The sequence below is a fragment of the Drosophila miranda genome, chromosome 4 (genome assembly GCF_003369915.1).
Source record: "Drosophila miranda strain MSH22 chromosome 4, D.miranda_PacBio2.1, whole genome shotgun sequence".
In the NCBI taxonomy this organism is placed as follows: Eukaryota; Metazoa; Arthropoda; class Insecta; order Diptera; family Drosophilidae; genus Drosophila; species Drosophila miranda.
This window is the reverse complement of record NC_046677.1, coordinates 5,199,126-5,226,898: the sequence shown is the minus strand read 5'-3', so window position 1 is coordinate 5,226,898 and position 27,773 is coordinate 5,199,126. Positions and strand designations below refer to the sequence as shown.

General features: G+C 44.0%; 1 protein-coding gene and 1 long non-coding RNA gene across 6 annotated transcripts in view; one reads left to right on the top strand and one right to left on the bottom strand.

Moving 5' to 3' along the window:
• LOC117188805 overlaps positions 1–27,773 on the bottom strand; it is a 59,832-nt gene that overhangs the window by 31,740 nt on the left and 319 nt on the right. The window contains exon 2 of the long non-coding RNA XR_004472858.1: positions 14,206–14,319. This is a non-coding gene — a long non-coding RNA (uncharacterized LOC117188805). The remainder of the gene's footprint in view (positions 1–14,205; positions 14,320–27,773) is intronic.
• Positions 16,969–18,190, top strand: LOC108162438. 5 transcript variants are annotated; one of them, XM_017297172.2, is made up of 2 exons: positions 16,969–17,884; positions 17,984–18,190. In XM_017297172.2, the coding sequence occupies exons 1-2, from the start codon at positions 17,041–17,043 to the stop codon at positions 18,070–18,072; spliced, it is 933 nt and encodes a 310-aa protein (XP_017152661.1). In that variant the 5' UTR covers positions 16,969–17,040; the 3' UTR covers positions 18,073–18,190. The 5 variants fall into 5 exon arrangements, with proteins under 5 accessions (XP_017152661.1, XP_017152662.1, XP_017152663.1 ...); XM_017297173.2 differs by having other exon boundaries at positions 17,961–18,077; XM_017297174.2 differs by having other exon boundaries at positions 17,966–18,075.

Sequence of the window (27,773 nt, the reverse complement as noted above, 5' to 3'; positions counted from 1 at the left end):
TAATCCCAGCAAATATTAGCCCTGTATTTATACAATTGTGACTACCATATCTTCCAAGAAGAAGAGGGAGATCTTTCTTCCGCCTGTCGCATGCCCCAACAAGACTCCAGTATACCCTGTGTTCTATCCCCCGAATACCGGAGGGGGGCCATCAAAAGAGTTAGGGTTGTGTGTAGGGATTGCGTTAGTGTTGCCATTCCGGCCACTCGACACTTTCCATGGCAAAAGTTATGCAACCAATTTACATACAAAAACAACTCAATAAACGTGCGAAATGCTAACGATTTGTAAAAGTTGAATCCTTCTCCGTCCTCCGACGTCCGACCCCCCCTCTCTCTCTCTCTCTCTCTCGGCACTCACATGAATGTACGTCCTGTTATTGGTTTTGTTGCCAGTCCATGAGGAGAGGGAAGGATCGGGGAAGGGCAGGAGTTCCTAGTGCCACCGCTACCGCCCTGGCAATTTAGCAAAGTATTTCCTCGTCGCTCTAAAAAGTTGCCCACTTTTTGTTACACTAACATGAGACGCCATCGCCATCGCCATGGCCATCCTCCTCGTCCTTCCTCATTCCTGGCCCTTGTTCGTGGTCCTCGCTGCCGTCTCGTAAACTGGGGGCTTACTTTCATGCCCAGAGCCATGAAAACGGAAATTGTGCATGAAAGCTGCCTGCCAGCCCAGCCACATGCCCCAAAGCCATTGCCAGAGAGCACCCACTTACACGGGACCCTAACTCGATTATTATAATATTCAACTATATAATCCAATGGGAAAGTTTGCTAATAAGCTGCTAGTTGAGTGCCAGTTAACATTGCCGCCATTTCACCCCCGGCTTTGAGGCGGGATTTCGAGGATTGCACTATTGAGTCCTGCGGGGGCGGGAGAGAGGGGTGTTCTTGTCGGTTTTATTGTTGTCGTGATGGGGGGAAGAACGCTTTCTGATTGCGGGAATCTATTTCAATTCAGTTGGCATCGGAATTGGTACAAGGATAATTGTAAATGTATGGGAATTGAACGTTTGATTCGCATTGGCCATGAGTGGAAGATGATTTGACTAATCGAATGAGTTGAGCCCAACTAAGTGGTAAAAGTTCTGGTTTAGAATTCATAGAAGGAGTAGGGCATTTTCCTATCGTACTTCCGAGCTCTGAAAACCTCTTAATTTAGAGAAGACATTTATTTTTGAGCTATGCTTTTCATAGGTTATTCAATAAGTACTTGAGAATTCGGTCCCAGGGGTAGCATAATGGATGGAGTAAGGGATATTCCATCAACAAGACCGTCCTAATATTCTCTTATTAAAATTTTGATATTTTTAAAATAATTGTAATATTATTTATGGAAGAGACATTTCTCTATTCTATAAAAAAGCTTGGGATCGTCGGCAGATATTCAACTCATATCGGCGCGAGCGAACAGAGCGCGTGAGCCGGGGGAGAGCGCAGAAGCGATGCGAGTGATCCGAGAGTGGACGCCGAAGCAAAGCTAGTGAGCCAGGGGTGGGCGCCGAGGGCAGAGCGGGTGTGCCGAGGGCTTGCGCACTAGGATGTGATAAATTCCTGGACTACTAGTAGCCGTAAAGCATTGAGAACCCATCAGATCCCATAGGAGTGTCTTAGAAGTGCCTTAAGTGCCAACGCATAAACAACTGTCATGGGAATAAGTACTCGCATGATCAAATACCTCCAACTAAATGAATATATATTTCAGTCATTACCTCAGTCGCTTGTCGCTTTCGAGAGTAATTGTCGCCCCCGCAGTGGGGTGTCTAATTGCCGCTAATCACACAAAGATACAGGCAGATACAGCCGTGCTCCACAACAGCAACAAATATGGGGATCGAAACGACTTTCACTAAACACGGGACCTGGGGACTGCGTGGCATGAAAAATGACTCGAGTCCAGGGTGCCCCCACCCACACCCCCACACACACACACACACACTGACACACAAAAGGCGACGCCAACGAGCGGGCGAGCGAGAGTCGAGAGAGTCGACTGCTAACGGTATTTAATGACACATAAAGTCGTCAATCACTCGGTAAATCTCGACATGTCGCCTGGTCCGTACCCAAAGTCGCGACTGAGTCTCTCCGGCACACTCCCCCTCCCGCGCAGAATGAGACCCCTCCGCTCGCCGCACTCCACTCTCCCGAGAACCGAAACCCGAACCCGAGGCGATGTTGAGAGAGTCAAAGCGAAACGAAACGAAATGAAACGAGAAAACGCTCCCGGTAGCAACACAATTTGACAGCTGCCTGACAGTTTAAATTAATTGATTTATATGGTGGGTTGGGGCAGGCGGAGGGAGAGAGTGAATCGGGAATGGTGTGGAGTGGAGGGGGAGAGGGAGTGGCAGTGGCGCTTTTGTTTGCCCCCAAAAATACTCAATGGCAGGCACCGCTTGATTCCGATCCGATCTATAGACGACCCGCATCTGAGATCTCCGCTAGGGCCCCCTTGGGGTCGTAATCTTTGTTTACCATCGTGTCACAGGCACCTGCCACGACCCACGATCCACGATCCACGATCCATCTGGAGTGCCGTTTTTATGGACAGTGTAATAACATTATCGATATAGTTAATTATATGATAAATCGTGTGCGCCTTGGCGGTAGAATCTCAACGATTATCTATGGAGTGCCTGTCTGCCCCGCCAAGAGTCGCGTTTATAAATCACACACAAGACAGAGAGAAAGAGAGAGAGAGAGAGAGAGAGAGAGCTGTCATAGCGAATTGACCCGACTATGGGACGCGCTGTCGCGCCACTTGACTGATGATGTCTTTGGCTCGATCGATCTATCCATGGCGTGGGGCGGGGGTATGGCTTTGCATTTTGTCGCTACTTACAGATGCTTCACAACCCGCAAGATTGATGATGAATGAAAATGCCAAAAGGCGTCGAGCACTGATCACCGATCACCGATCACTGATCGGTCGTCGCAACTTGATGTCTGCCACATGGCGTCATTGGTTGATGGATGACCTTTTGATGACAATATGGAAAGGTAAGCCCAAGAGTCAAATGATCGTCGGGTGATCGAAGGTGTGACTTTATTACAGTTCCAGATATTGGATGTTCTTTCTTAAAACTTTCCTTCTCTCTCAAAAGTATGCCATGGAAACCATACCGCTTGTGGTACATAAACATCCCATTTTTCGTAATTTTATTTCCATTTATCCATCATCCTCCTCTCGCCGAAGCATCCCCCATTCACTGCTCTAACAACTTCATTTGCGAAAATCTCTATAATCCCATCCAATTTGGGATGGCACAAAGCAAACTTGTTGGTCCCTCGGACGGCAAACACAACTCTTTCCTCGCAGCCAGAAACAAACAAGAGAACAATCCTTGGACGCTTCTTTTTTTTATCCCATCCTCCGTCACATCCACATCCACATCATCATCATCGTTGTCGTTGTCGTTGTCGTTGCGTCGTTGCTTGGTCGTCTGTTAATCCCACTCGTAAGCATTTTGTCACATTTCAAAATCATTTATCAAAAGCTTTCACAACACAGAAGAGAGCAACCCTCACGCCCCAATCCTGGGCAAATATGAAGAACGAATACCCCTTCGCCTCGGATCGCTTCTGTCATTGCAATGACAGTTGTGCACATTAATTTTTCAACACACAGGACTCACTCTTTGGGAGCAGGCGAGAGACGCATTCAAATACTCGTAAAATACAAAATAAACATCTCTCCCTCTCGCTGTATCTCTGTGTACTTTTGTATCTTTTTGTGCGTCTGCATCTGAATCTTTCATTTGCTGTTGTGTGCGTTGAGCTAAAGTAATTTTTCATATCATAAATTTTCAAGTCAGTTAATCCCACACGCGGCGTTCGTCGGTTCATGCCACCAGCCTCCGCCCCTGCCCCTGCCCCTGCCCCTGCCTCTCTTATAGTATTTATGCCTTCCGCCAGCCTTCTCCAGCTCTTCTCCAGGCGCAATCCCAATCCCAATCCCAGTATCTTCGCCTGATGGCAGCTGTGACATTTTGACATTTCAGTGATAATTCATACTTTTGCATGTCATACTTAATTATGGCGAACAGACTGTGACTGCGACTGTGTGGGTCTTTTATCATATTTAATTTCGGTCTCTTGCATTTCTTCTGTCATGCACATCATTATTGCTCTCTTAGGCCTCCCTCCACTTCCCTCCCCGCCTAGACCCCAGAGCTCTTCTGTTCACTAATTACTCGACAGACATTTCCCAATCATCTTCAAACTTAATTTATCACTTCGGCTCTTCGCCGGGCAAAAACCCATCCATCCCATGGATGATTAATACATTTCTCCTGCGGCACACACAAAATGACATAAAATATGTTTCGAAAAAGGGTTTTTGTTTTCGGCTTTTCCGTATATTCCGTATGCCAAACACATCAATCATCGTTGGGAGTTTTTGGCTAAGGGAAAGGCCTGTACCAGGGCCCAAAGCCCATGGCGAAAATCAAATTTCCAACAAAAACAGCTTAGAGAACTCGAAATTAGTGACATGTCAACAGGCAACGACGACGACGACGACGAGGAGGAGGAGAAGGAGGCGGAGGAGGAAAGAAGGAGCACGCGGATGATGGGTTTGAGCCTAAAACCACAGTGAGAATCTGCAATCGCATGGCGGGTCTCAGGGGAACTCTATTTTTGGATTGAGGTATTACGAGTTCCTCAAAGAGTTCGTCAGGAGCAAAAGGGGAAAGGAAATAAGATTAAAAAGAATAATTTTAAATAAACGATATCTTAAACGATACCTAATTAATGCCATTATACAAAAAAAATTATAAAAACAAAAGAAATTATTTTTTCGACTTTTTCTGAATTTTTAGAGTCAAAATATAGAAAAAAAACTTTGCAGAAAATCTATTTTGCATTTGAAATTTTAATATTTTCCAAACGGCAAACAGAATCACCAAAGTGTTTGGATCCAATTTATACCTGTATTTATCAGCTTTTTAAAACTGACAAGTTTATTCCAACCAGATGTAAAATACTTAGGTTATACGAAAAAAATTAGCACTACCTAAAAAAACAACAGTAAGCAAAATACCAGCTTTTAAAAATTAAAAAAAAAAACCATGATATAGAAATATTATAATTCACAGAAAACATTTAAAGTTTTTAATCTAAAAGAAATATTTTGTTGCCTTAAATTATAGGAAGTAGAATTTACATATGCTGGATCGATTATAAATATTTTAATATTTGATATATGATATATAGTATAAAAATAATAATATATAAAAAATATGATATGAAATAAGCAAATTCATTTCATGTTTTAGTCTTTTCTCTATAAATATTGAGAATATTTGAAATTATTTAGTAGTAATACTGGTCCCTTTCCCTTTTTAAATCATCAATATATACATGTATTAAATTGAGAATATTTATATGATTTTAAACCATAAGAAAAGTGCAATTTGTTCGAAATTATTCAAAATAACACCATACCTCCTGGCAGATCTTATAAAGTAAATATGTATATATTTTCTGTAAATAAATCTTCCTTAATTTCCATACTAATTTACCCACAATCTAAAGGAACCTCTGAGTAAGGAAGGGCATTTATAAACCTGCTTCAGTGCCGTTCAATTTTCTTTCCTGTTCGGGCTGGCGGGTTCGGTGTGGCTGCCATCTCGCTGAGTGATGTGCGGCCATCAATCTAAACTCATCATTTTGAAGGCGCGCTGTCAGCCATAATGACCGAGGCCAGAGCACAAAAACTATATAGAAAAATGTCAGACGGCGGGTCTCACATGATAGAGGAGCCCGATGAAGAGGCGGTGGAGTGTGGATGGATCCCCATGAGTGCAGGGGAGAATGGGTCGTCACACACACACACATAGAGGGTCGTCAATCATAATTTATAAATTGCTGTATGCCACACCGATGTGTGTGTGCCCGCACGATGAGGGGGTGTGAGCAGGGTGGGGAAGGGGGATGTGGGGGGATCTACATCTATTTGAGCCTTCACTTTTCCGTTGTGTGTACGTCGCGGGGTTTTCTTTTGCTTGTGCCCATATCCAACTAATTATTCAACGTCTCATTAAACAAATAAATGTGTCAGAGAAACATTTGTTTCCCATACATCACATCCACATCGGGAGGGGGGAGATCGCTGCTTGGGGAAATGGGCGCAAAGGAAGGCCAAGAAATCACGTCATGTGAAAATGACAAATCAAATGAGATTAACACTTAATTTCGTTCTGAAAGACCTGAAACACAGAAATAGAGTGAAATATATATTTCACTGCTCATTCGTTTTACACTCGTCCTCCGTCCCCCGTCCCCCGTCCACCGTCCACCATCCTCCGATGTGCCCCTGGTCTTGGGCTCTTTGATAGATGTGTGTTCTGTGCATATTTCAGTGGAAATCACCTGACAGCTCGGCATATGGGGCGTGAAATTAAAAACCATAATTAAAATGTTGCATGAACAAAGTGCCTCCACGCAAAAGGCGACTGTGGCTGTAGAGACGGAGAGTGATTCATGGGCTAAAGAATTCCCATTGGGAGACTGTAAAATGTACGTAGATTCAACATAGAGTCTTTCTTGATTAAGAATCTATAAGAAAACCTTTAGAAAGAGGCTGAAAAAAGGCAATACAGATTCAATCCGCATAGACTAACGAGTGCCCAACTCCAAAAACATTGATCTAAGAATCAATTTCTGTTGAAACACACCAAGAGTGAACCGGCACTCGTTCCACTTGCATCTGTGTCCACTTCCAAGTGATCTCAATGTGTCCAAACGACACTTGAAGCTCATGGCAGAGCCATGTCTCTGTTGTCGCTTGTCACCTCTCGCCATGGCCTTATCAGAAGTACCCCCAGTGCCCTGCCAGATCTCTCCGGCCAGTTTATTGAGCACATCAATCAATGTGGCAATTCCATTTGAGTAGCACTCCGGTCGGTTCTTGTTGTTGTTGCTGCTGTGATTCTCTCTGCAAATAATTGCAGATTGTGCAGCCACATGTCTGTCGATGGGTGTGGTCAAGCCGTAGGAGGAGTGCCTCGCATTGCCATGCCATGCCGTCCAGCAATCGTCACTCTAAAGATGGGCAGGCACACTGCACAAAACAAAAACAGGTCAATCATCGATCATGGTCATCACCATCATCAGCAAGAGCAGAGCCCCGTCTAAGCCCCGACATTGTGCCGAGGCCACATCCTCGTCGCCTCATTATTGATGAGCCCAGGGCACACACACAGAGCCACACACAGCAACAGATTGAGAGGCGGGGAGAGGAGCCATCGTCAGTCCTTGCCATCCATCCCAGATAATATCTTTTTGCAACAAATTTTTGACAGCTTCGATGTGGAGGATGCAACCACACGAAAGGCAGAGGCCAGCAGAGGCCAGCGGGGAGGCGGAGGCCAGCAGGGAGGCAGGTCTGGCCTGGTCGGACCTCGTCTGGTCGGCATTGTTGAGACGACCCCTCGGAGTGCTGTTGGGCCTGTCACATTTATCACAAATTCAATGAATAATAATTTTTGCACGCTGTGTGATGTGACGTGCTAATGTTATCTGATTGGAATCGCTGATGAAGCAACAGGAACCCGAGAGAGAGAGAGAGAGAGAGAGAGAGAAGGAGGGAGAGCTTGCAACACAGAGGGATCTGCTGGTCACTGGAGCAGCCTCTTAAATATTAATTATGCCCCGAGTGCTGGTGTTGGGAACCCTTTTTCGTCTGCCATTTTGTATTATAAATTGCATTCCCGATAAGCGGCGAATTATTGATCGAAGAGGCCCTGAGGGCCCAGAGAAATCACGAGAGAGAATGTGAGAGAGATCATAATTTAAGGCGACGATCTGACGTTTCCGGTTTTGATTGATGACAAAACCGAACAACCATCGTATATCAATCGGGGTTTACTCAGGCGCTTATCTGTTCCACAATATCCATAAGATAACTACCGTCTCTCGTAGGATTTATAGATATTGTGGTCTCCCCCCACACCCTTTCTACCCGCTTAGGCGCCTACTGGAATTACACTTTGACAGCTTTATGGCCCCTCCATCGATCACTCGAAATGCTGAGCGAAGTGCAACAATCTAACATCAACAATCATGCCTGCGATAAGATACTTCCACACATTTTACCCGAGGGAGGGGTAAGTCCCATATAAACAAGGCAATTGTTCAATTGAACTGGAAATAGATCTGAATGTTGAGATATTAAGTCTAGGGGATCGTTGTAGGTGCCTGAAGAGTCACCTTCAAAGGCGAAAAGGTTCCCTGGGATCGAACAGGTCTCCTGGGATAACCATTCCTGAATAAAGATCTCTCTTCTGTCGATGGATAATTCTTCCCCATATTTTCTATGATAGCCATTCCTGAATAAAGATCTCTCTTCTGTCGATGGATGATTCTTCCCTATATTCCCTATGCCTGAACAGTCACCTTCAAAGGCGAAAAGGTTCCCTGGGATCGAACAGGTTCCCTGGGATAACCATTCCTGAATAAAGATCTCGCTTCTACCGATAGTTTCCTTTAGCGGAGAACTCCTTGTACCCCCCATCTCTACACTTATCCCCTTAATCCCTCTCATCTGTCAATAGATCTTTCCATTGCCATCACCTTCCAAAGAATATACTCCAAAGTTTGCAAATCTTGTTGCTCCTTTCATCGTGTATGATTCATGATCTCATCGAGTTCATAAAAGCGACTCGGGAGCTGCTGCTGCCGCTTGATCAATTGAATTTAGCGATACATCCCATCAATCACACACGCCCTGAAAATACATACGTACATAGACGCTCGGAGTGATCTTGGACTCCGCTCACTTCGGGGATTGTTCTCATTGGGGATTCGACATGCAGTGTCAGTGAATAACCCCGCTGGCTAATCAATTACAAAGAGATGCCAACATGTCAGACAACAGACAGCCGGCAAACAGCCAGATAGACAGACAACCAGACGGACATACGGACAGACAGTCAGTCAGTCAAGGCGAATGGAACGATGTACATAGAAAATCAAGCGCCAAATTACTTTCAACACAATGCTCGAACTCGTACAGTGGATAGATGGGATGGCATGAGATGGTTTGGGATGGGATCGTAAATCAAATGAGCGCCAAGGAATTTGCCAGAAATCCCAAGAATGTTGTGTGTACAAAAGACCGTTGACAGTTCTTAATTGCAAAGGATTTTCCCCATTTCATTTCACTGTCGCTGGGAATGTCGCTTTCTTGGCGCAAGAGTCTAGTGCATTTTCCTGTCGTTTTGCCAATTTATTTGCATATATTTTGTTGGCATTTTCCCCGAACAACAATCGAATCGTGTGTGTGTGCAATGTGCTGCAGTGTGACCGAAGTTGATTTGCATTTGACGTACGATAACTGTCAATTTTTGTTGGTTTCCTTCTTCTTTTTCTGTAGCTCCAACTCAAGTGACAGCCTGTCAGCGCTCTCCGTTCTGCCTGAGACGGAAACAAATTTGTAAAGTACTGGCAGCAACAATTTTCCCATCTCATGTTTCCCCCCCACCACTCACTCCGTCACCGTCTGACATGAGGCGAAAATTGAAATAAATGTTTTCGCACACACACATGCCGAAAAATTTATTAAAAACTTTGCCGCAAGCCTGGCAGGAAGCGACACCACACAAAAGAGAATCCACTGAGACCGAAAGAAAGAAATATGATAGGGGCTTTGTCCGACCGCGTACGTGGAGCAGAGCAGCGACTCTCGACTCTCGCATGTGTCGACGCCTGTCAAACTGTCGACATGCGCAAATAACGGTAAAGGATTTGTCACTGCCACACAAACACACACACGCACACTCTCTGCCAAAAAAAAATATATAAAATCTGTCACAAGCAAAAGAAAATTGAAAAAAAAAACCAAACTTCAATTTTGCTGCCAAGTTTCTGGCTTTTAAAGAATAAAATCTGTTGGTTTTAGAAGTAAAACATGAGCTTCCGATGATGATGATTGCTGGGTAATATTTTACTTATATACCGACTGATTGCTGGGCCTGAAAGTAGAGCTTCGGCCCTTACCGCCACTCCCAACATTCCCGCTCGCTTTTACAGATTTCAGGCGGGTATAAATGATGGAACAGTAGTTTTCTTTAGACCTGAACTCCAATCAGTAACCTTTTTAAGTACTCCAAAAACCCCCAACGATCCTCCCATTTGCCATTTTGGCTCTCTCGCTGAAACTTTCCCACAAATCACAAATCGAATCCCGCGGATAAATTACACAGTGGACTGGTGGATTGGCGGAGAGAGAGGTGCAAAATGAAGAGGTTTTTCCGCAGCAGCAGCAGCAGCAGCTGTTGCTGTTTTGCCATTGTTTTAAGTGGAAATGCCTGTCAGCGTGACTGTTTGACAGATTGTGTCTGATGGTGGAGAGGCTGACGGACTGATGGACTGACGGACTGACGGACTGTGTATCTGTGTGTGTGTATGGAGTGAGAGTGATTAAATGCGGCGCTTCTGTTGTGCAGCGATGCGGAGCACATGACTCATTTGGGCACGACAGCACGAAACAACACGCAAAACCGTTTACTCTTATCAATCTTATCAATGAATGTAATGACATTTAACACGGCCGCATCTACCATTCGCCCTCGTGCTGGTGGGTTTTCCCACCACCTCATGCCATGAAATTGATTTTCCAATTGCCGCCTGCCTGCCTCCGTGTGACATGTTTACCTCTCGACTACTTACTGGGCTCTCCCTGGGCTCTTTCTGGGCCCTGGCCATCACATCACATCACATCACACAATCGCGCTATCTCTTTGGGGGTCGGTCTGTTGCGTGGTATAGCTTTCGGTGTTTTTGGTATTTTCGGGGTCGAATGGCCTCTGTGCTCGCGTGGTGTTGTAATTTATACCCGCGCACTCGCTCGTTCATTTGACATGTCAAAAGTTGTGTCACTTGATGGATGACTGCTGTCAACACATATTTTCTAATTTTTTGTACAATATTTACCGACTGTGTGGTTAGGCCGCAAAAAGGGTTCCTCTCTTCTATTCTGTTCGGAGTTCGAGAGTTCTAATATTGTTGTTTGTGCCTCGTTGTATCCTGCTCTCCCTCTGTCTCCCCCTGCACCGCAATGTGAACATATTGCATATTTTGTTTGGCCCGACAGGAGATTGATGAGCTCTGCCTTGATGCCTGTCACATGCCCCGAATCGATGGGTTTCGTGCATGGGTGTCGTATCGTCTTCTTCTGCTGTCTATCTGTCTCTCTGTCTGTCTGGCTTTTTTACACTCAGCGAAAATGTGGGGATATCGCTGCCCTGACAGCAGTGCAAACAAATTGTGGCGACAGGAAGTGTTTTCGTGAGTGTGTGCGAGGGAAAGTTGTTTCATTTTTTGGTTCTTTTTGGCAGCAGGCGGGCCTAGGCCTCGGCTTACGGCTCGAGTGTCTGGCAGTTGATTGATGGCTCTGCCAATGCCGCCTGACGTCCAACGACGAATGGTTGAGGCATATTGGAGCTTAGTTACAGGGTACCAGAGAGTACATAGAGGGGGTTTAATGGGTTTAAAGTCGAATGGCAGTGGCCTCTAATGCATCTAAATCTCAATCTTTTACGTCTTAGGGTCTATAAATCATTCCCGAAATAAATTAAAATCTGTGTTTGGGAAATCTTTTCATCTTGATGATTTCATTAAGGCCGCAGCACCCTCCCCACCCCCCGCACCCAATTAGAGCCCCTGCCAAAGGCAATAAATAATTTGTTAGTTCCAAAAGAAACCACAATTAACTGGCAAATATTGAAGGACACACCCACCCCCTGTCGAACGAACACCTCTGCCCCGGAAGCACCACCACTTCCCTCCCCCCCCCCTTCGACACTATCGCAACAAAATGGCAATCAATTTCTCGCGCTGTAAATTAACAATCATTGTGGGGAAAGAGACAGAGAGAGAGAGAGAGAGATCCAGAGAGAAAGAGGGTGTACATGGCACGGCAGCTGCTAACTGCCAAAGCGGTGGTTGGGGATATTTCGACCATATCCGTATACCCACCATTCATTGCCTCCCCTCCGCTCCCTGCCCCCGTAGCGGTCCTGGGAGCCCCGCAATCAACGTACATTAATATGCACGAAAACAATAAACCATCGACGAAGGCGATGGCGATGGCGAAGGAAGAGGATGGACTCCGAGGGGAGAACAGACCCAAAGTGTAGGCAGAGGCGTTACAGCGGCAATCATGCAAAAAGCAAGCAAACGCCGCGCCATTATGGCTATCCCATTCTCTCCCTCTCTATCTCTCTCTCTGTCTCTCTCTCTCTCTCTCTCTCTCTGTGGCTCTCTACTGACAATATTTATTGCAAATGCAGCAATAAATTTCAAAACACCATTCGCTAAGCACCACATGGGGTCTCGAAAATTGAAGATAAATTTTAAGGCGGCAATTTATGATTTGTGAGCATAAGACCGTGAGTCGGGGATCTGGTCGGGGGTCGCGGCTGGGACTGGGGCAGGGGCTACAGCAATAGCCATAGCAATACGTATAGGCCATGGCCAAAACGAAACGAGGAACGCCGCTTTGCTCTGCTCTGCTCGCTGACAAGTGTGGAGTGTTTGCCGCCGCACTCCTTCACTCACGATGGCCTGTCCTGGGCCTCTCTCTTACTCCCTCTATAGCCTTCTCTGTCACACTAGTTGGCCGTTTTTCAATTGTGTTTGCCGCGATTTTACGACTGCCCGCTGTGCCTTTGACAGCCCCCGAACCCGAACCGAACTCGAACCGATCTGAAGAGGAAACCCTTCCCTGGTACTGGGCTCTGCCTCTCCCAGAGAATCGGTGAAGGGATTCGCTTGTTGCCAAAAGGAAAGGCAAAAGGACCTCCCTGGGGGCCTCTAAATGGGATTTGAAAAATTACCTTTAACCAAAAACTAGTTAAAATATTTCCAAAACCATTTTCAATCATATTGGAAAGATGAATTTTCACTGCAATTTGGGTTTGAAATTAAAAATGATTAAAAGATGCGGTTTATAAAATATTTTCTGTGACATAAATAATTCTAGAATTTTCCAGGACATTTTCGTACAATTTTCTATGCAAAGGAAATGTAGAAAAATGTTCTTAAATATTATAGAAATTCTAAAAATATTTTAATAGTATTTTCTAGTGCATCTAAAGTATACAAGAATATTTATAAAACATTTTAGAAGCATTTTCTGGTGCATCGGAAGTGTGGAAAACTTTCTAAAATATTAAAGAACTTTTTAGAAGATATGTACAAATATTTTTAAAATATTCCATTTTTTTTGAGCATTTTTGTAACATTTTCTAGTGCAATGGAATGTAAAATAATATATATATTTTTTATAACATTTTTCAGAGCATCAGAAGCATTTTAGAATCATTTTCTGGTGCATAGAATGTGTGAAACCTTTTTTTAAACATTATATAATTTTTAAGAACATTTTGATAGAATTTTCTGCTGCCTCAGAAGTTTAGAAATATTTCTTCAATATTCCAGAATTTTATAGAACTTTTTCGTAGCTTTTTCTAGTGTAATTAAAGTGTGAAAAGTATTACAGAATTCGTTAGAACATTTTGTATTGCATCAGAAAAGTAAAAATATTTCTTAAACATTCTTAAATTTTTGACAACATTTTTTACTGCATCGAAAGTGGAACACATTTTCTAAAATAAGATTTTTCTTAAAAAATTGTCTTGAGTCCCACTGTGGCAGACCCAAAGCAGAATAGAGGGGACGGACTGGGAGCAGAGTTCTCCTTACAACACCTTGGTGCAATTATTCATTCACTTGCAAGCCGTGGAACGTGGGGCAGACACAGACGCACAGACAGACAGAGAGAGAGAGAGAATCTTCTGCTGGTCTCTGGCCACCGCAGAAACAGAAACAGAAACAACAAGATGCAAACACACAGCAATCCGCTTTCGCAAGTCGAAAATAAGCAAAAAGGTTTATGAATGCGCACATGAAAAATGGAACATCGTTAAGAGCAATTCATAATGAAATATGCTCCTCGGAGCTGGGATGTGGATCGGAGATGGGAGACGGGAGACGCAAGATGGGAGAGCTGCAACTGAGGATGTGGCAGGGTTCTCCCTGCAACTGCAATAAGTTGCGACCAGGCGGTCGCTGGATTTTTTACAGATCTTTTTTCTTTTTTTTCTCATTTCTTTTTCTTTTGGTTTCTTGGCTGGAAGCAGCACAAAAATTATGACCATAAGCAGGATATTGGGTTAAGGTTTTACCCTCCTCTTACCTTCTTTTGTGTGTGTGTGTGTGTGTGTGTGTCTGTTGCCAATAAACTTTGTTGCCGCTGTCGAAATGAAGCTGTTGCCCGTGTGCCAGACGAAAGCGGTATTTCAATCAGAGCCTGAAAAAATAAAGGAATATATGAACAATATAGTATGGTTGGATATATCGTGTGTATGGCCAGGGCTGGCCTTATCAATAATTTTCATTTTCATTTTCATATGCGCATCGCCAGATACACAGTGAGAGAGAGAGCGAGAGGTACAGATGGGGACCATAAATATGATTCCCGGACTGACTCCAGAGTCAGCGGCAGAGGCAGAGTCGGTGGGGCACACAGCCAGAGCCGGGCCATCGAGTGGCTAGGAAAATTTATAGAGTCTGTTGCTCATGCTGTCAGGTGAAATAAATAATAAATTCGTTATATTCAGAGTCTCTCTCCGCGGCAGTGGCTATCAACAGCCCTGTCTCTGAAAGCCCAGCGACAATAACTCTAGGGGCGTATGATGATGGCACGCCCACATTCAGCATTCAGCATTCAGCATTCGGCATTCAACATACAACAGTCAACATCCAACATTCGTGCTCTCTGCACAGCTGCAAGCCTCGCACTCGACGGACATCGTGGGGGCCCCCAATGGGCAGGGGAAACAAATTTGAATTCAATGAAAGATGAAATCATTAAGTTTTCAGGCAATTGAAGGCGGCTGCGAATGCCTACCTTTAATCGTGTCCAAGCCGCACAATGGGCTTTGGGATTGGAATTGGGGCTGAGGCTGGGGCTGGGGCTGGGCTGGGTTCGAGGCGAGATGAGGTTTGGCGTGGCTCTGTTATGACATCAGTGAGACATTCACCGAAAACTCGGGAAAGGAAGTTGAGTCCAGGCTGGCAAATAAGAACTCAATTAGGAAATACCGAAGGGGCATCCGGTGGTAAAGAGAAATTTATGGCGAGAAATTAACAGATTAACAGAAAGTGATGATTGACGCTCGGAGAAAAAGCCATGAAATTGTGATATTTACAATAAGATTTTAAAAGGTATACCAAAAGATCTTGTAAGATAGTGGAAATTGTAAAAAGAAAGTAGTTTCGCTTACATTTAGGAAAATATTTGATTCGAACATATTTCTTATAGAAAATGAATTCGATAAAATTATAAATTAATTCAATTTAAAATAAATGAATATTAAATTTGTAGTATATATGATATATTTAATTAATTTATTTTAATAAGAAAAAATTGAATAAATAAGTAATATTCGGGTTTTCAATATAATATTAATAAATATAATAAAAAAAAAAAATTAAATTAAAAAAAGGAAAACAAATTAAATAAACGTTTTCATATTCAAATAAATTTAGTAATCAAAATAATTTTATAAAATTGATAAATTTCCGAAAAATTTATATACTTAAAAGTTTTGTATATTTTGATTTAATATGGGCTATATTACAGAAGTATTTTTAATGAATTTATATTAAACTCAAATGGAATTATATTTTAATTATGTTTCTATTAAAATCTCTTATTGTGGATCCCCAATTCGAAACTCTCAAAGGATGTCTCTATAGAAAATATAAATTTCTATAGCCCACATTATTTACTACCACAATACAATCCTCTCTAGCTATCCGCATACTATTCCCAGTCGAAATAAACACTCCCCTAGGCAAAAACCCCTGGGAATCGTCATCACTTTTTATGCAGAAAATCCCGAAAAAAACAAAAGGCTGTTGGCAGGGTGGATGGAAAAAAAAGCGGTGGCTAATGAGAGGCATAATCAACTTCCCATATTGCATACACAATTGATGCCAGAGCTGTAGTGCCGTGGCCGGGGCAGGGGCCGAGAGCCGTGCCTAATAAATATCAACAGCCACACAAATTTGCCTCTTGGCCAACTCTACCGAGAAAAAAATACTGCCAGATCTGAGAGCCAAAGAGCCGACAACAAAAGCGCACATAAATCAACGATCAAGACAATTGCGGTGTAATAATTTCAACTTCTTTAAGTCGGCAGTCGGCAGTTGGCAGCCGGCAGCCCACACCACATCCGTAGCCACAGAGCCACGGCCAAAACACACCAGATCCCAGTGCCCCCAGAGGCACAGCCACTCCGCGTCGATCCGATTCGGCGGGGCCATAAAAATAACAGCTTATCGGGGCAAAGAATCGTGTCGTAGCACGCCTACCAACTCAAAAAGGCATTAAAATATGAAAACAACAATTGCACAGGCTCCAGAAGGAGGAGGTGGGATCCAAAAGGAGGTTGGATGGCTGCCTGGGATGGAGATCGGTTGCAGGAGGAGCAGGGGAGCAGGGGAGAAGGGGAGAAGGGAAGGGTACTGTAGTACAGTACCCTTCAGGTGAAATCAACAGCAGTCGGGGGGCAGGCAACAGCAGTCACGCCCCTCTTTTCTTCATTGTAGGCGTCAGCCGTTGGCAGCGGCACGTTTTTCCTCGTGAAATTCCTAACCAAAAGCCGAAACGAGTAAAAGGCTAAACTAAAGATATATAGAGGTGTACGAACCCCGTACCCCTTCATCCATTGTTCGTCGCCCCCAACGAATGGAAGAGGGTGCGGTGCAGTGCGGTGCGGGTTACAACTTAGTTAAGAACCCGCCGGAGCCGCATGCGATATCTCAATTTGAGGCTCATAAAAATAACGAGTAATAGGCCCCGACGATAGCGGTGGCCAGCAAGGAGTATTTGTAGAAAAATGCAACGAACAGGAGATACCCTAGAGCAAAGAAAGTTTCTAGTAGCCTTTTCCTTTACTTTCCTTTCAAACTCCAAACAAAATAAGACACAAAAATTCTCTGTTGGTGACCCCAACCCAAAGAAATGGCAGCCGAGCCGCCCAGACCCAGCGAACTGGCCTATTTGGCCGAGCTGAAGACGCGATTCCGGGAGCTGCGGAAGCGTCAGGCCGCCTTCATGGAACAGACGGCCCAAATGCTCATCCGGATGAGCTCTACGGCCGTGGGAGAGGTCTTCCTGGACAGTTCAAGTGCGTGTCCGGGCCAGGTTGATATCAAAAGGCTGATTCGACGCTTCGAGGATCTGCGCAAGACCTCGGAACAGTTGAACAACTTCCAAAGGGTGCCCGAGGAGCTGATTAATGTGGATGTCCGGCGGCTGCTCAAGGACTATGAAAAGTTTATCGAGGAGGGTAATGTGCTGCAGAGATCGTGGCTACGTCTCAAGAAATCTGCGGAAAGTGGCATGGATTTGACGGAGAGCGAAACACTATCGATTGTGGGCAAAGAGAGCTCCAAGAAGACCAATGATTCGGTCTCCAAGGAGTCCAGTGATTCGGCTTCAAAGGAGACCAATGATTCGCCGTCGAAGGAGTCCAATGATTCGGCTTTAAGGGAGCTCAATGATTTATCCTCTAAGCAGTTCAAGGCTTCGGTTTTGAAGGTGTCCAATGATTCGTCCTCAAAGGTATCCAAAGAATCGACTTCAAAGGAGTCCAATGATTTGTCCTCAAAGGTGTCCAATGATTTAGCTTCAAAGCAGTTCAAGGATCTATCCTCTAAGGAGTCCAAAGCTTCGGCTTTAAAGCTGTCCAATGATCCGGCTTCAAGGGAGTCCAATGATTTATCCTCCAACGAGTTCAGGACTGGTTCAGAAGATCTTTTAGTGGTGAAAAATATGGCAAGGAACTGCAGCAAACAGAAGTACGGTAAGAACTAAAGATTGGAGTCATGGATGCGAGTCTCGGAGGTCCTAACAGAACACTTTTTCGATGTAGCCTAAAGCGAAGCCTTATTCTGATTTCTAGGACGCGCCCGTTGGGGGGCTCTGTTGCAGCTGATGATACGCCTGAGTCCGTTCAACACTTGCGGCAAGAGGGGCAAAAAGCGGCTGTGATCCAGCAGCAGTTCATCCATTATGCTGCCCAAGGAAGTCCCATAGAAATCCCCACACACACATAATCCCATTGAAAATAATCCAATAAAATGCATAAATCAATAGCCAACACCACACATCAGAATGTCAATATTTTGCCTAATTAATGTGGCACGGTCTCGGGGCGCAGTTGCGCATCAATTTCGGGTGTCAAGTGCTCTCGCTCTCCCTCTCTCCCTCTTACTCTCTGTCCCTCGCTGTGTGGGTCTCCAAGGAGACCACCAGGCAGACTGTGGCTGGCTGGGGCGACGTATGGCGGCAACTGGTGCGCTGACAGCGCATTTTAGTCGCCCATGGAATACCGAAAATAAATCTCTTGCCATCTCGTGACACACACAGCGACCGGGGGCGGACACAGCGGACGGCGGACAGGTTCTGAAAACGCAACGAAGACAAATACAAAATACTTTTGCCCCCACACAAACTGGGAGGGGTAGGCGGAGGGTAGGGGAGGGGACACGCAAAGCGAGAAGTAAACATTTAAATTTAAATTAAGTGGCTTGTTCGGCCTCATCGAAAGCAGCAGCTAATGAGACGCCTCTGCAATGTCGGTCTTTGGGGCAGCGGCAAGGGCAGGGAGACATCCATATAGATAGATTGGGGGGTATGGAGGAGATATCGCAGCAGGAAGCTTCAACGAAATTGATATATTTACTTAAGTGCCTGCCTGGGAGTGTCTGTGGGGGGAAATATCTCCGAGGAGATCTCTGATTTGTTAAGATCTTTGTTTGGGGAAAACTTTCACAAAAAAAAACAAATATTAATTGCTTTTGCAAGATATTTAAATGGGTTTGTCAATATTTAGAAAAAAAAACTTAGGAATAATATAATGAAATATTCCAGTATTAAAGAATATACTATTGTCTATCGTTGTAGTAATTTTGAAACGAATCGGATATATACTTATTTGTGTGTCCACCTGCTAGACCTCTGGTTAATCTTTTGTGGCATAAATCTTTGGTTGCTAGTTGCAAGCTGCCATCTAGCATCCTGTTGTATAAATCACACTAAATAAATAGCTAATTAATTATAATTAAAATTACATGCATTTAAATCAGAAATAACAAGTTTATAACGAAATGCAAACACACATTCCAGCCACACCTTCGATTCGAGCCGGGGCATAATAAGAAATCATGTTTGGCAATGATTTGTGGCATCGATGCCATGCCACAGAGATTCGATTCCGCTGGAGCTTGAGCTTATCTGCAGAGCCTGACACGAGTGGCGAAGGCGATGGCGATGGCGATGGCGATGGCGATGCCGATGCTAATCAGCGACAAGCCGCCGCATGCAACCACCGGCCAGCGACATAGACGGACGACCGATGCAACATGTGTCCGCAGCGCCACACAGAGATCCCGTCGCGATCGGGGCAGGAGAGATACAGGGGGGGGGGGGGAACAAACAAGTTGCAAACTTTTGCCGGCATCGCCATTAGCTGTCACGTCGTCGTTCCCCGTTGGCGCTTGAATCGCTTTGACCTGCAACATTTTGTGCTGTGTCGTTTTCCCCAAACGGTGGCACAGCTAGCAGCAACAGGTGGAGGAGACCAGACGAGACGGGACCCACCAAATATGGCAGAACGCTTCACAGCATTCATTCTCTGACCTTCTCCCTGGGAACAACTGCTCGAGTGGTTGGAGCTGCTTGCTGGATGAACTTTAAGCCGGAGATCACATTATTACATTGATACATTAAATTACATCACATCACGTACATGGCTAATGATCAGGCTTAAGAGATATTGGAACTATCCGAAATTTATTCATAGGTATTTTAAGAGCAATAAATATATTTTATTTAACATGGAGAATAATTTAAAATATTTAAAGAGCCTTTGGGATACAATATAAATCACAATTTGGTATGAAATAAAATAAAATAAAATATAAATAAAACAAAATAAATATAAATAAAATATAAAATAATATCGAATGTAAAATATAATATAATAAGTATAAATATATATTCAAAATAATACTAATATAATATAATATAATAATAATATAAAAATAATATAATATATATAAATATATATATAAAAAAAAAAAATACTAAATAATATATTTTCTTATTTATTTTTAGTTTTAAACTAAAAAAATATATTTATAATGTCTCTTCTGCGATTATTTATGGAAGATCCAGCTACTATAATTATTGTATAATTTATCTGCCACTATTTCCTACATTCCCTTCCATTTAATCGTCTTACAGTCTTACAGATATAAAGAATCAACATTTATAGAGCTGTGCGCCATTGGAGTGTGCACACATGCCCAACGTCCACACATCCGAGCGGTCGACGCCTAGTCAAATATTAAACAGACGAGAGATTGTTATGGTTCCGCGGAATGTTCCAACAATTGTAAACTGACATAACAAATAGTTCTGGGAATTCGTCATACCAGTCCTCATCCCACCTCTCACACCCACCAGAGGCCGAAACACGAAGCACACGCCCACGAATTTTTGGACACAGACATGAGAGGCCAGTGGCAGTGCCAGTGCGGTGCAGAGAGACCGTGGCAGGGGTCGGACTCGGAGTGGGAGTCGTTCGCTTTGATGTTGCACCGACGCGACGCGACGCACGTTGGCAGACGTCTGTTCACCTAATTATCACACTATTTGAGGCATCGTAAAAGCGAGACACAACACACAACCGAAAAGGTAATGAGAGGGCGGACTGCGACTGCCTGTGGCCTCTCTACCGTGTACCGGAGGAATGAAACGTGAAACGCAACGTGTTCCATTCCGTTTCGTTCCGTTGCATTTGTCGCTCAGATGGGGCGCATCATAAACCCATAAAAGTGTGAAAGGATAGCGGGCCACATCAAAGCGCATCGCATCGGGCATTCATTATACGAATACGACTCAACATCTCCGCTAAACTGAAGCGAATGAAACGATGTGTTATATTTACATATGCAATCAGCCGACAGCCGACAAGACACAAGGAACGATGTTCCAGGGAGAATAATTAGAATGTTTTTTTCACAGAAAATAGCGCTGATCTACAAAGGGAGCGTCGCTTCAGAACTGGAATATGATATAATATAAATCTGCTGAGGAAAACCATCAAAGAATAGACAGCATTAATAAGAATAATGACCTATCGAAAGCTATCAAATTGATTATTGATTATCGAAAGAATTCATACAATTGATGCAAAATTTATCGCATTCCGTTTACATATTTTCTGGTACCGTCTGGAGAGAACTGGAGGATGATATACTATATAAATATAATCGTGAAAACCATCAAAGAATCAATTATAATACATAGAATGGCTGATCGAAAGTTATCAAATTAATTATCGATTGAAGAGGGTTATCGTAAAGGTTTAATAATAAAAAACCGACACTTTTCGGATGAAATTAATTATAATAAAAAAGGTAATTCCTCGATATATGCGATTCTAACAAAGGATGTCGTATTTTTGTATTTATTGAGGGTTAAACAAAGATATTCTAAAGCATGATAACTATCAACATTTGTGGTAAAAGCTATGGTCTTTCGATTATCATAATTACTCTAGTATAGACTTGAGATTTATTATAAAGAAAATATATAGAAGCTATTGAATACCTCATATAAGCTTTGAATCAGATTCTTTTGATATTTATGGACTAATTGACTGAACACTTTTGCCATTCCTTAAATACATAGTTACCACTTCCCCCATTCATCATCCAATAAGGGGGCTTTCCCCCCGGGGCGGACTTTCATTTGAGTTTCCGATTAATTTCAGTGTAGTAGCCACCAAATTAGTGGCAATTTACATCCACCAACGAGGGAACTGACGGGCGGGGAATCTATGGGATTTACGAGGCAAGAGAAGGCAGCAGAGAATTAGACCTTAGTCCGGCGGGAAATGGAAAATCCCGACCACTGCCAACCGCCAACCGCCAGCTGCACTTGCACATGCAAACTAATAAATTTCATTGATGTGTCTATTTTCGGCTGCCCCCGCATCGGCCACTCCCCTCCTCTGTGGAGCTCTAAAGAGCCTCCAAGTGCCTGCAACGGAAGCAATTTGTAGCTACAAGCTGTAATTTCCAACCAGACCCCGTACCCCGTTCCCCGCTCTCCGTCCCGTCGCTGGGCCAACGCCTCTTCTGACATTCCTCCGACCAAATAAAAAAGACGTCGATAATTCTTAAGGCAACGGCGCGAAAATCGGGCAAATTTTCGCTGTCAGTGGTCGGATCTAATGGGGTGGGGGGGGAGGGGAGGACCCCATACTCGTACTAGACCCCGTCGTGTTGGCTTCACAAAGCAATTGCTGCACATTTTATTTAACCCTTTTTATGGCCTCATTATGGGCCATACAGGGCGGAGACCGGGACCGGGACCGGGACCGGGTCTGCCAGACAAAATATATCTTTGCAGCAATTCTCCCTGAATCGGGGTAGCACCACTCCTGACTTATGGGGGAGGGTGGCATTTGGGGGGGGGGGGGGGGTAACGAAATGGGTGCGAAATGTCTGGCGGAAATGAGGCTAGGAATCAAGCAAATAAATGTTTTATAAAATGTTTCCAGCACACACACAAAGTAACTGCTGGGGAAGGGCTCCCGCTCCCGGCTCCTTCCCCAACGATTCTCGAGCCATTAAAATGAAATTTATCGTTCACAATGTTTTATGGTTCTTGAAATTTTCGTGCAAAATGGAGTTACTCGGTAATTTGGTAACAAAATGAATGTAATCCCAGCCATTGGGTTCATATACTCGTAAACTGTGCTACTTTGTCTCTAAATATTTCCACCCGAACGAGTAGCGAGTCTCACACTCGTACATATGATTAACGAGTGTCTCGTTGGGGAAATGGTTTGTTTTTCTTCTTTTGGAATGAAATTATATAAAGAAAAGACAGGAGCAAAGATGGAAGGATAGACAACATCCAAGATGGCAAATAAAGAGAAGAAAACTTAATTTTATCTGGTGTTAAACAATATTTATCGGTGCCTGAAGAAGGAGAGAAATTCTCCTTTCACTACGTAATCTCTTTGATCTTTTTCTCTGGATTTTATATCAAGTTTTGTTCATATTTTCCAGCTCTTGCCATGGATCTCCTTTTATGAACGTTTCTTTGATCGATAGATCATATAAAAAGGACCCTTTGGGGGCTATTGGATGGTTGAAGGATGGTTTATCAAATATAGTTTCGTATTCGCCCTCTATTAAACTCTCTTTTGACACTTGCAAAAATATCTTTTTGCCCCTTAATTTGAATTTAACATTTATCAATTCCAATCAAATTTTTTTGCCGAAAAAAAAACCCTCCAGTAAATCTCTTCAACTGCAATTCATATTCCCCCCACAAAGAGAGAGAGAGAGGTTGTTGGGTTGTATCTCTCACTCTGGCCCCCTCCCGAAATGCAGAGGAGCAAGAAAAATTAATAGCGGCTAAAACTTTCAACTTGGCCAGAGGGAGGGTGTTGCAACAGCAACAGCAACAGCAGGAGCCAGGACCAGAGGCTGGAGGCTGGAGGCTGGAGGCTGGTGAGCAGGAGCAGGAGCCCCACTTACTCATTCATTCAGTTTAGCAAAGGGGCAACTTGTGGCCATAAATTTGTGCACAAGCGGCAAAAGTGGGGAAAATACTACACCGAAAAATTGCTAAAAAGGCCAAAAGCGTCGGCAAGTCAGCCGCCGCGACTGCCTCGCCTCCCTGACTGTCTCTGGTTTTACAGTTTTCCGAGTGGAGAGGAGTCCTCCTTTGGGGCCTGTTCTACGTATAGTATCTGTGTGTGGTTGTGGGCTGTCTGTGTGTGTGTGCTGTATGCGATATCTAGCGCACTTTCAGCGCGACGATAAATTCTCCCAGCCAAAATGTGTAAATTATAAATACGAGCAATTATTTTAACTCTACTTAACAAATTACCATGCCATAGCATATGGGGCAAAAGGTATAAATTACCGACTTTTACGACTTGCGGAAATTGTATGGCGACGGAGACGGCGACGGCGGCGGAGGTCGGAGACGGAGACGGAGTCGACGACGATGCAAGCAGGTTATGCCCCTGCCCCGTCGTGTGTGTGTGTGTGTGGGTTTTTGTATCTATGTGGAGTGCCAGTGCGAGTGCCTCTGCTTAATTGTGTGTGTAGGTGATTATGCTTAATTGTGTGTATGTCAGGGCCAAAAACGAAGGCGTCGACGTCGGCATATTCAAGGATCCATGCTTCCTAGCTTTCTCTCTCTCTCTCTGGCAACTTCCTGTCTCTGTCTCTCTCCCTTTCGGTTGCGGTGTAAAACTTTTCGAATCAACTTTTAAGCAGCGTAAATGACGTTGCGGCCATGTTAGAGGTGAGACTACGACGAGTCCTTGGGGAAGGGGGTTAGGGGTGTAGTCCTAACCTCACTTGATGACTTGATAACGTGTGTGTGTGTGTGTGTGTGTGTGTGTGTGTGTGTGTGGGGAAAGATGTGCTCGAGGATGCTCTGAAGGGTACCTGTTTAATTGCATTGTTGAGATTCTATTTTTTGTTGTATCCTTTTTTGGGGTTTGCAACTTTGTGTTGAATAAGGAAAGGGATTAGCAGTTGATTATGGAACGAGTACTAGATGTATTTATGTGTATGGGTGTATTTCTGGTGTTTATTTGTGGTTTTCGTAATTGTTAGATTAAGATACTGTTGAACTTTGAACTGGGGCTGATCCTGAAAGGGGTAGAGTAGACAATCGACTTCAACTGCCTCGATGGTCTCCTATTCCTTTCAACCAAGGAAAGACCTGGAAACGGTTTAAGTAACCCAACGTTTGAGGGGTAAATACTGGGAATTTTTGACACGTCTAAAGTATTTTAAAGTTTGAAATTACTCATGTTCAAAGTGGTTTAAGTACAAGTACTTGTACTTGTACAAGTTTAAGTACTTTTTCATTTAAAAAAAGTCTTTTTAACACGGTAAAAATGATAAATAGATCCTAAATAATTTTAATAGAAAAGTATAAGATTATAAAATAATAAGTATCGAATATTTTTAGATCCCCAAAGTGGGTTTTGAGACTGTAAATAAAATAAATAAATTAAGAGTCCGAAACGCTTAAGGAAAGATTCGTTTTGGTCAAGTCTCAAGATCAAAGGGTTATATTTTGGAGAGGTTATCCTATAGAGAGCATTAGATGCTCATTTCCGCTTTGTTTCGGGAAAATTAGTTAATACAATATTTTAAGAGCTGGAAATGGTTAACAAGAAAAGTTTAGAGCCAAAAATGGTTTAATTTCAAAAGAATTAAATTCAGAAATATGTTTCAGCAATTGCAGTCGGACTACTGCTGTACCAAAGCCTTCGCCTCTTCCTCCCATCACTCCCACAATTGTAGAATAAATTATATGAATCAATTACACCCCTAGTTAATCACACAACGTCCCTCCCAACCCCACCGCACCCCACCCAGCAGAGGCATCATCATGCAGTGGCTGTGGCAGTGGCTGGTTGGGTGCAAGCGCCTCTGGCAAGTTCATTCAATCAAAATGCTTGTCCAACTCCCCCCCCCAAACCCCAACCGCTCTGCCCCCCCCCCCCCCCCCCCCCCCCCCCTCGACTATGACGCTGTCTTTCATTTAAAATTCGCACAACATGGCAGCGGCCCCCCATTAATCATTTTCGCAAGCAGCCAAGTCGCAAGACTTGATTCAATTTTTTTGGTCGCTTGGGTGGGGGGAGGAGGAGTGGGGAGAAATGAATATTTTCGTTGCTTCTTACGCAACGCTGGACACAAGATTGATGTGACATTTGTGTTTGGGGCCCTCGAGAAATATGGCAGCTCTTGGCAGGCGGCGGCACCGTAGAAGTATCCCTCGTCGTGCCACACTCCGCTCTGCCACTCCGCTCCGTGCAGCAGCAATTGGCAATGAAAAATTCTAGCGCCAGCCAAAACGACATTTCAATTCGAAAAGTGCTCGACACTCTCTCTCTCTCCCCCTCTACCCCTTTCTCCGGCGGACAGTGAGTGCGAGAAATATTGCGCCCGCAGCATATTTTGGATTTTGGGTTAACTTGCCTTCGACTCTGACTTTGGCCCTGACTATGGCTCTGCATCTGACTGTGGGGCTCTGGCTCTAGCTCTGGGTCTGGCTCTGACTCTGGCTCTGGGATGGCAGACATTCCGGCACGCCATCTATCATTTCAGCTCTAAGGGTTGTTGATGGCCTCCATAAATTATATTTGCACGCGTTTCGCCTTCAAACTACTGCGCCAAAAAATGTATATACATATAACATATATATTTTGCGCAGTGTACTCCAAGTGAAGGTGGAACGAAAACCGAATGCGGAATGCGGAATGCGGAATGCCGAAAGCCGAAAGCAATTGCAAAGCGCATTTCATTTACATAACTTGGCTTATACTATATATGTATGTATATTTATTTTTCCTTTATTTTTTTTTGTCCGTGGTAATAGTTGCAGCTGTCTCCCGGCCAAGGGCGGAGAGAAAGGACTAAAATAAAATTTCCTGGCAAAAGTTTAAGCATAAATTATATATGCACAAGATCAGCTTTTGAATATCCCATGATGGGAGAATGCATTAAACGGGTGTTGATTTGTTTGTACTTTTTTCCTAGGAATTTTTACAAAATTAATATTTGCATTGAAGAGGGAAAAGTGTCATTATTTGTTGGGTTTTTCTTTCCATATCCACATTTTCATATGGATATTTCTCTGATATATGTACTTGCTACCAATGGCCGCCCCAACTCTTGACTAAACTTTCCACATACATGACGTTATGTATTCCCTAATGAAATTCTTGCTGGAACATTCAATATTTTGCACTCGGCAGGGGCATCAATCAAACAGGCCGTTTTCAAACATGTTTCCCCCATCAGCCATCAGCCATCAGCCATCAGCCGTCGCCCATCCTGAAGCGAACCTCATTATCGTGCCGGGGCATTAATCAGCTGGACACCGGACAAGTCGCTGCCTGTCTCCCCCCCACCGAAATATCTCTATTCCCTCTCTATAGGCAAGTACAAGCGAGTATATCTCGATGCGGTCAACAAAGTCCATGACTTTATTAATTGCTGCTCATTAGCGCTCTGGGCTCATCAATCAAACTGACCGCAACAGAGTCCCCGGAACACATACACACTCGCATCCGAGTATCTACAACGAGTGTGGGGAGAACTGCGCAACACGATGACCCACAGATGCAGATAAAACATAATTTAGTGGCAGACAAGTGCAGATAAGCCTGGTGGCTGCCGTCGCCTCTGACAAACTGCAGACAGGGCGCCCATGGGCGACTCTCTCTCTCTCTCTCTCTCTCTGTCGCTCTGGGCGCCTCGAAAGCTTTGTCGCCAGCGGACATTATCGCCATTTCTAATCGAAGGCTCAGGCACGGCACCATCGAAGCACCAGGCTCCAACAACAAAAATGATTGAAATTCAAGAGTCCCACAGTCTCGGGCGGGAAGCGGGGAGGGGGACCAACGGCAGCAAAGTAATAAATGACCTGCGGCCACAGCGGGGAAACCCGAAAAAAAAAGAGGAAAGGCAAGGCAAGGAAAGCCAGGCGAAGAACGAAAAGGGAAAGAGACCCTAGGCCCCGGACCCCGCAGCCGTAATCAGCACTTGTAACTGAAAACCCCTCGGGTTTGGGTCGCAGGGAGCAGCAGATACTCATCGTACAACACAGCACAACAGGGCACAACAGGGCAC

Coding starts and splice junctions, on each gene's coding strand:
- LOC108162438 (XM_017297172.2), top strand. CDS start 17,041: ATGGCAGCCGAGCCGCCCAGACCCAGCGAACTGGCCTATTTGGCCGAG. Junction 17,885..17,983: donor CTGCAGCAAACAGAAGTACG/GTAAGAACTAAA, acceptor TCTGATTTCTAG/GACGCGCCCGTTGGGGGGCT.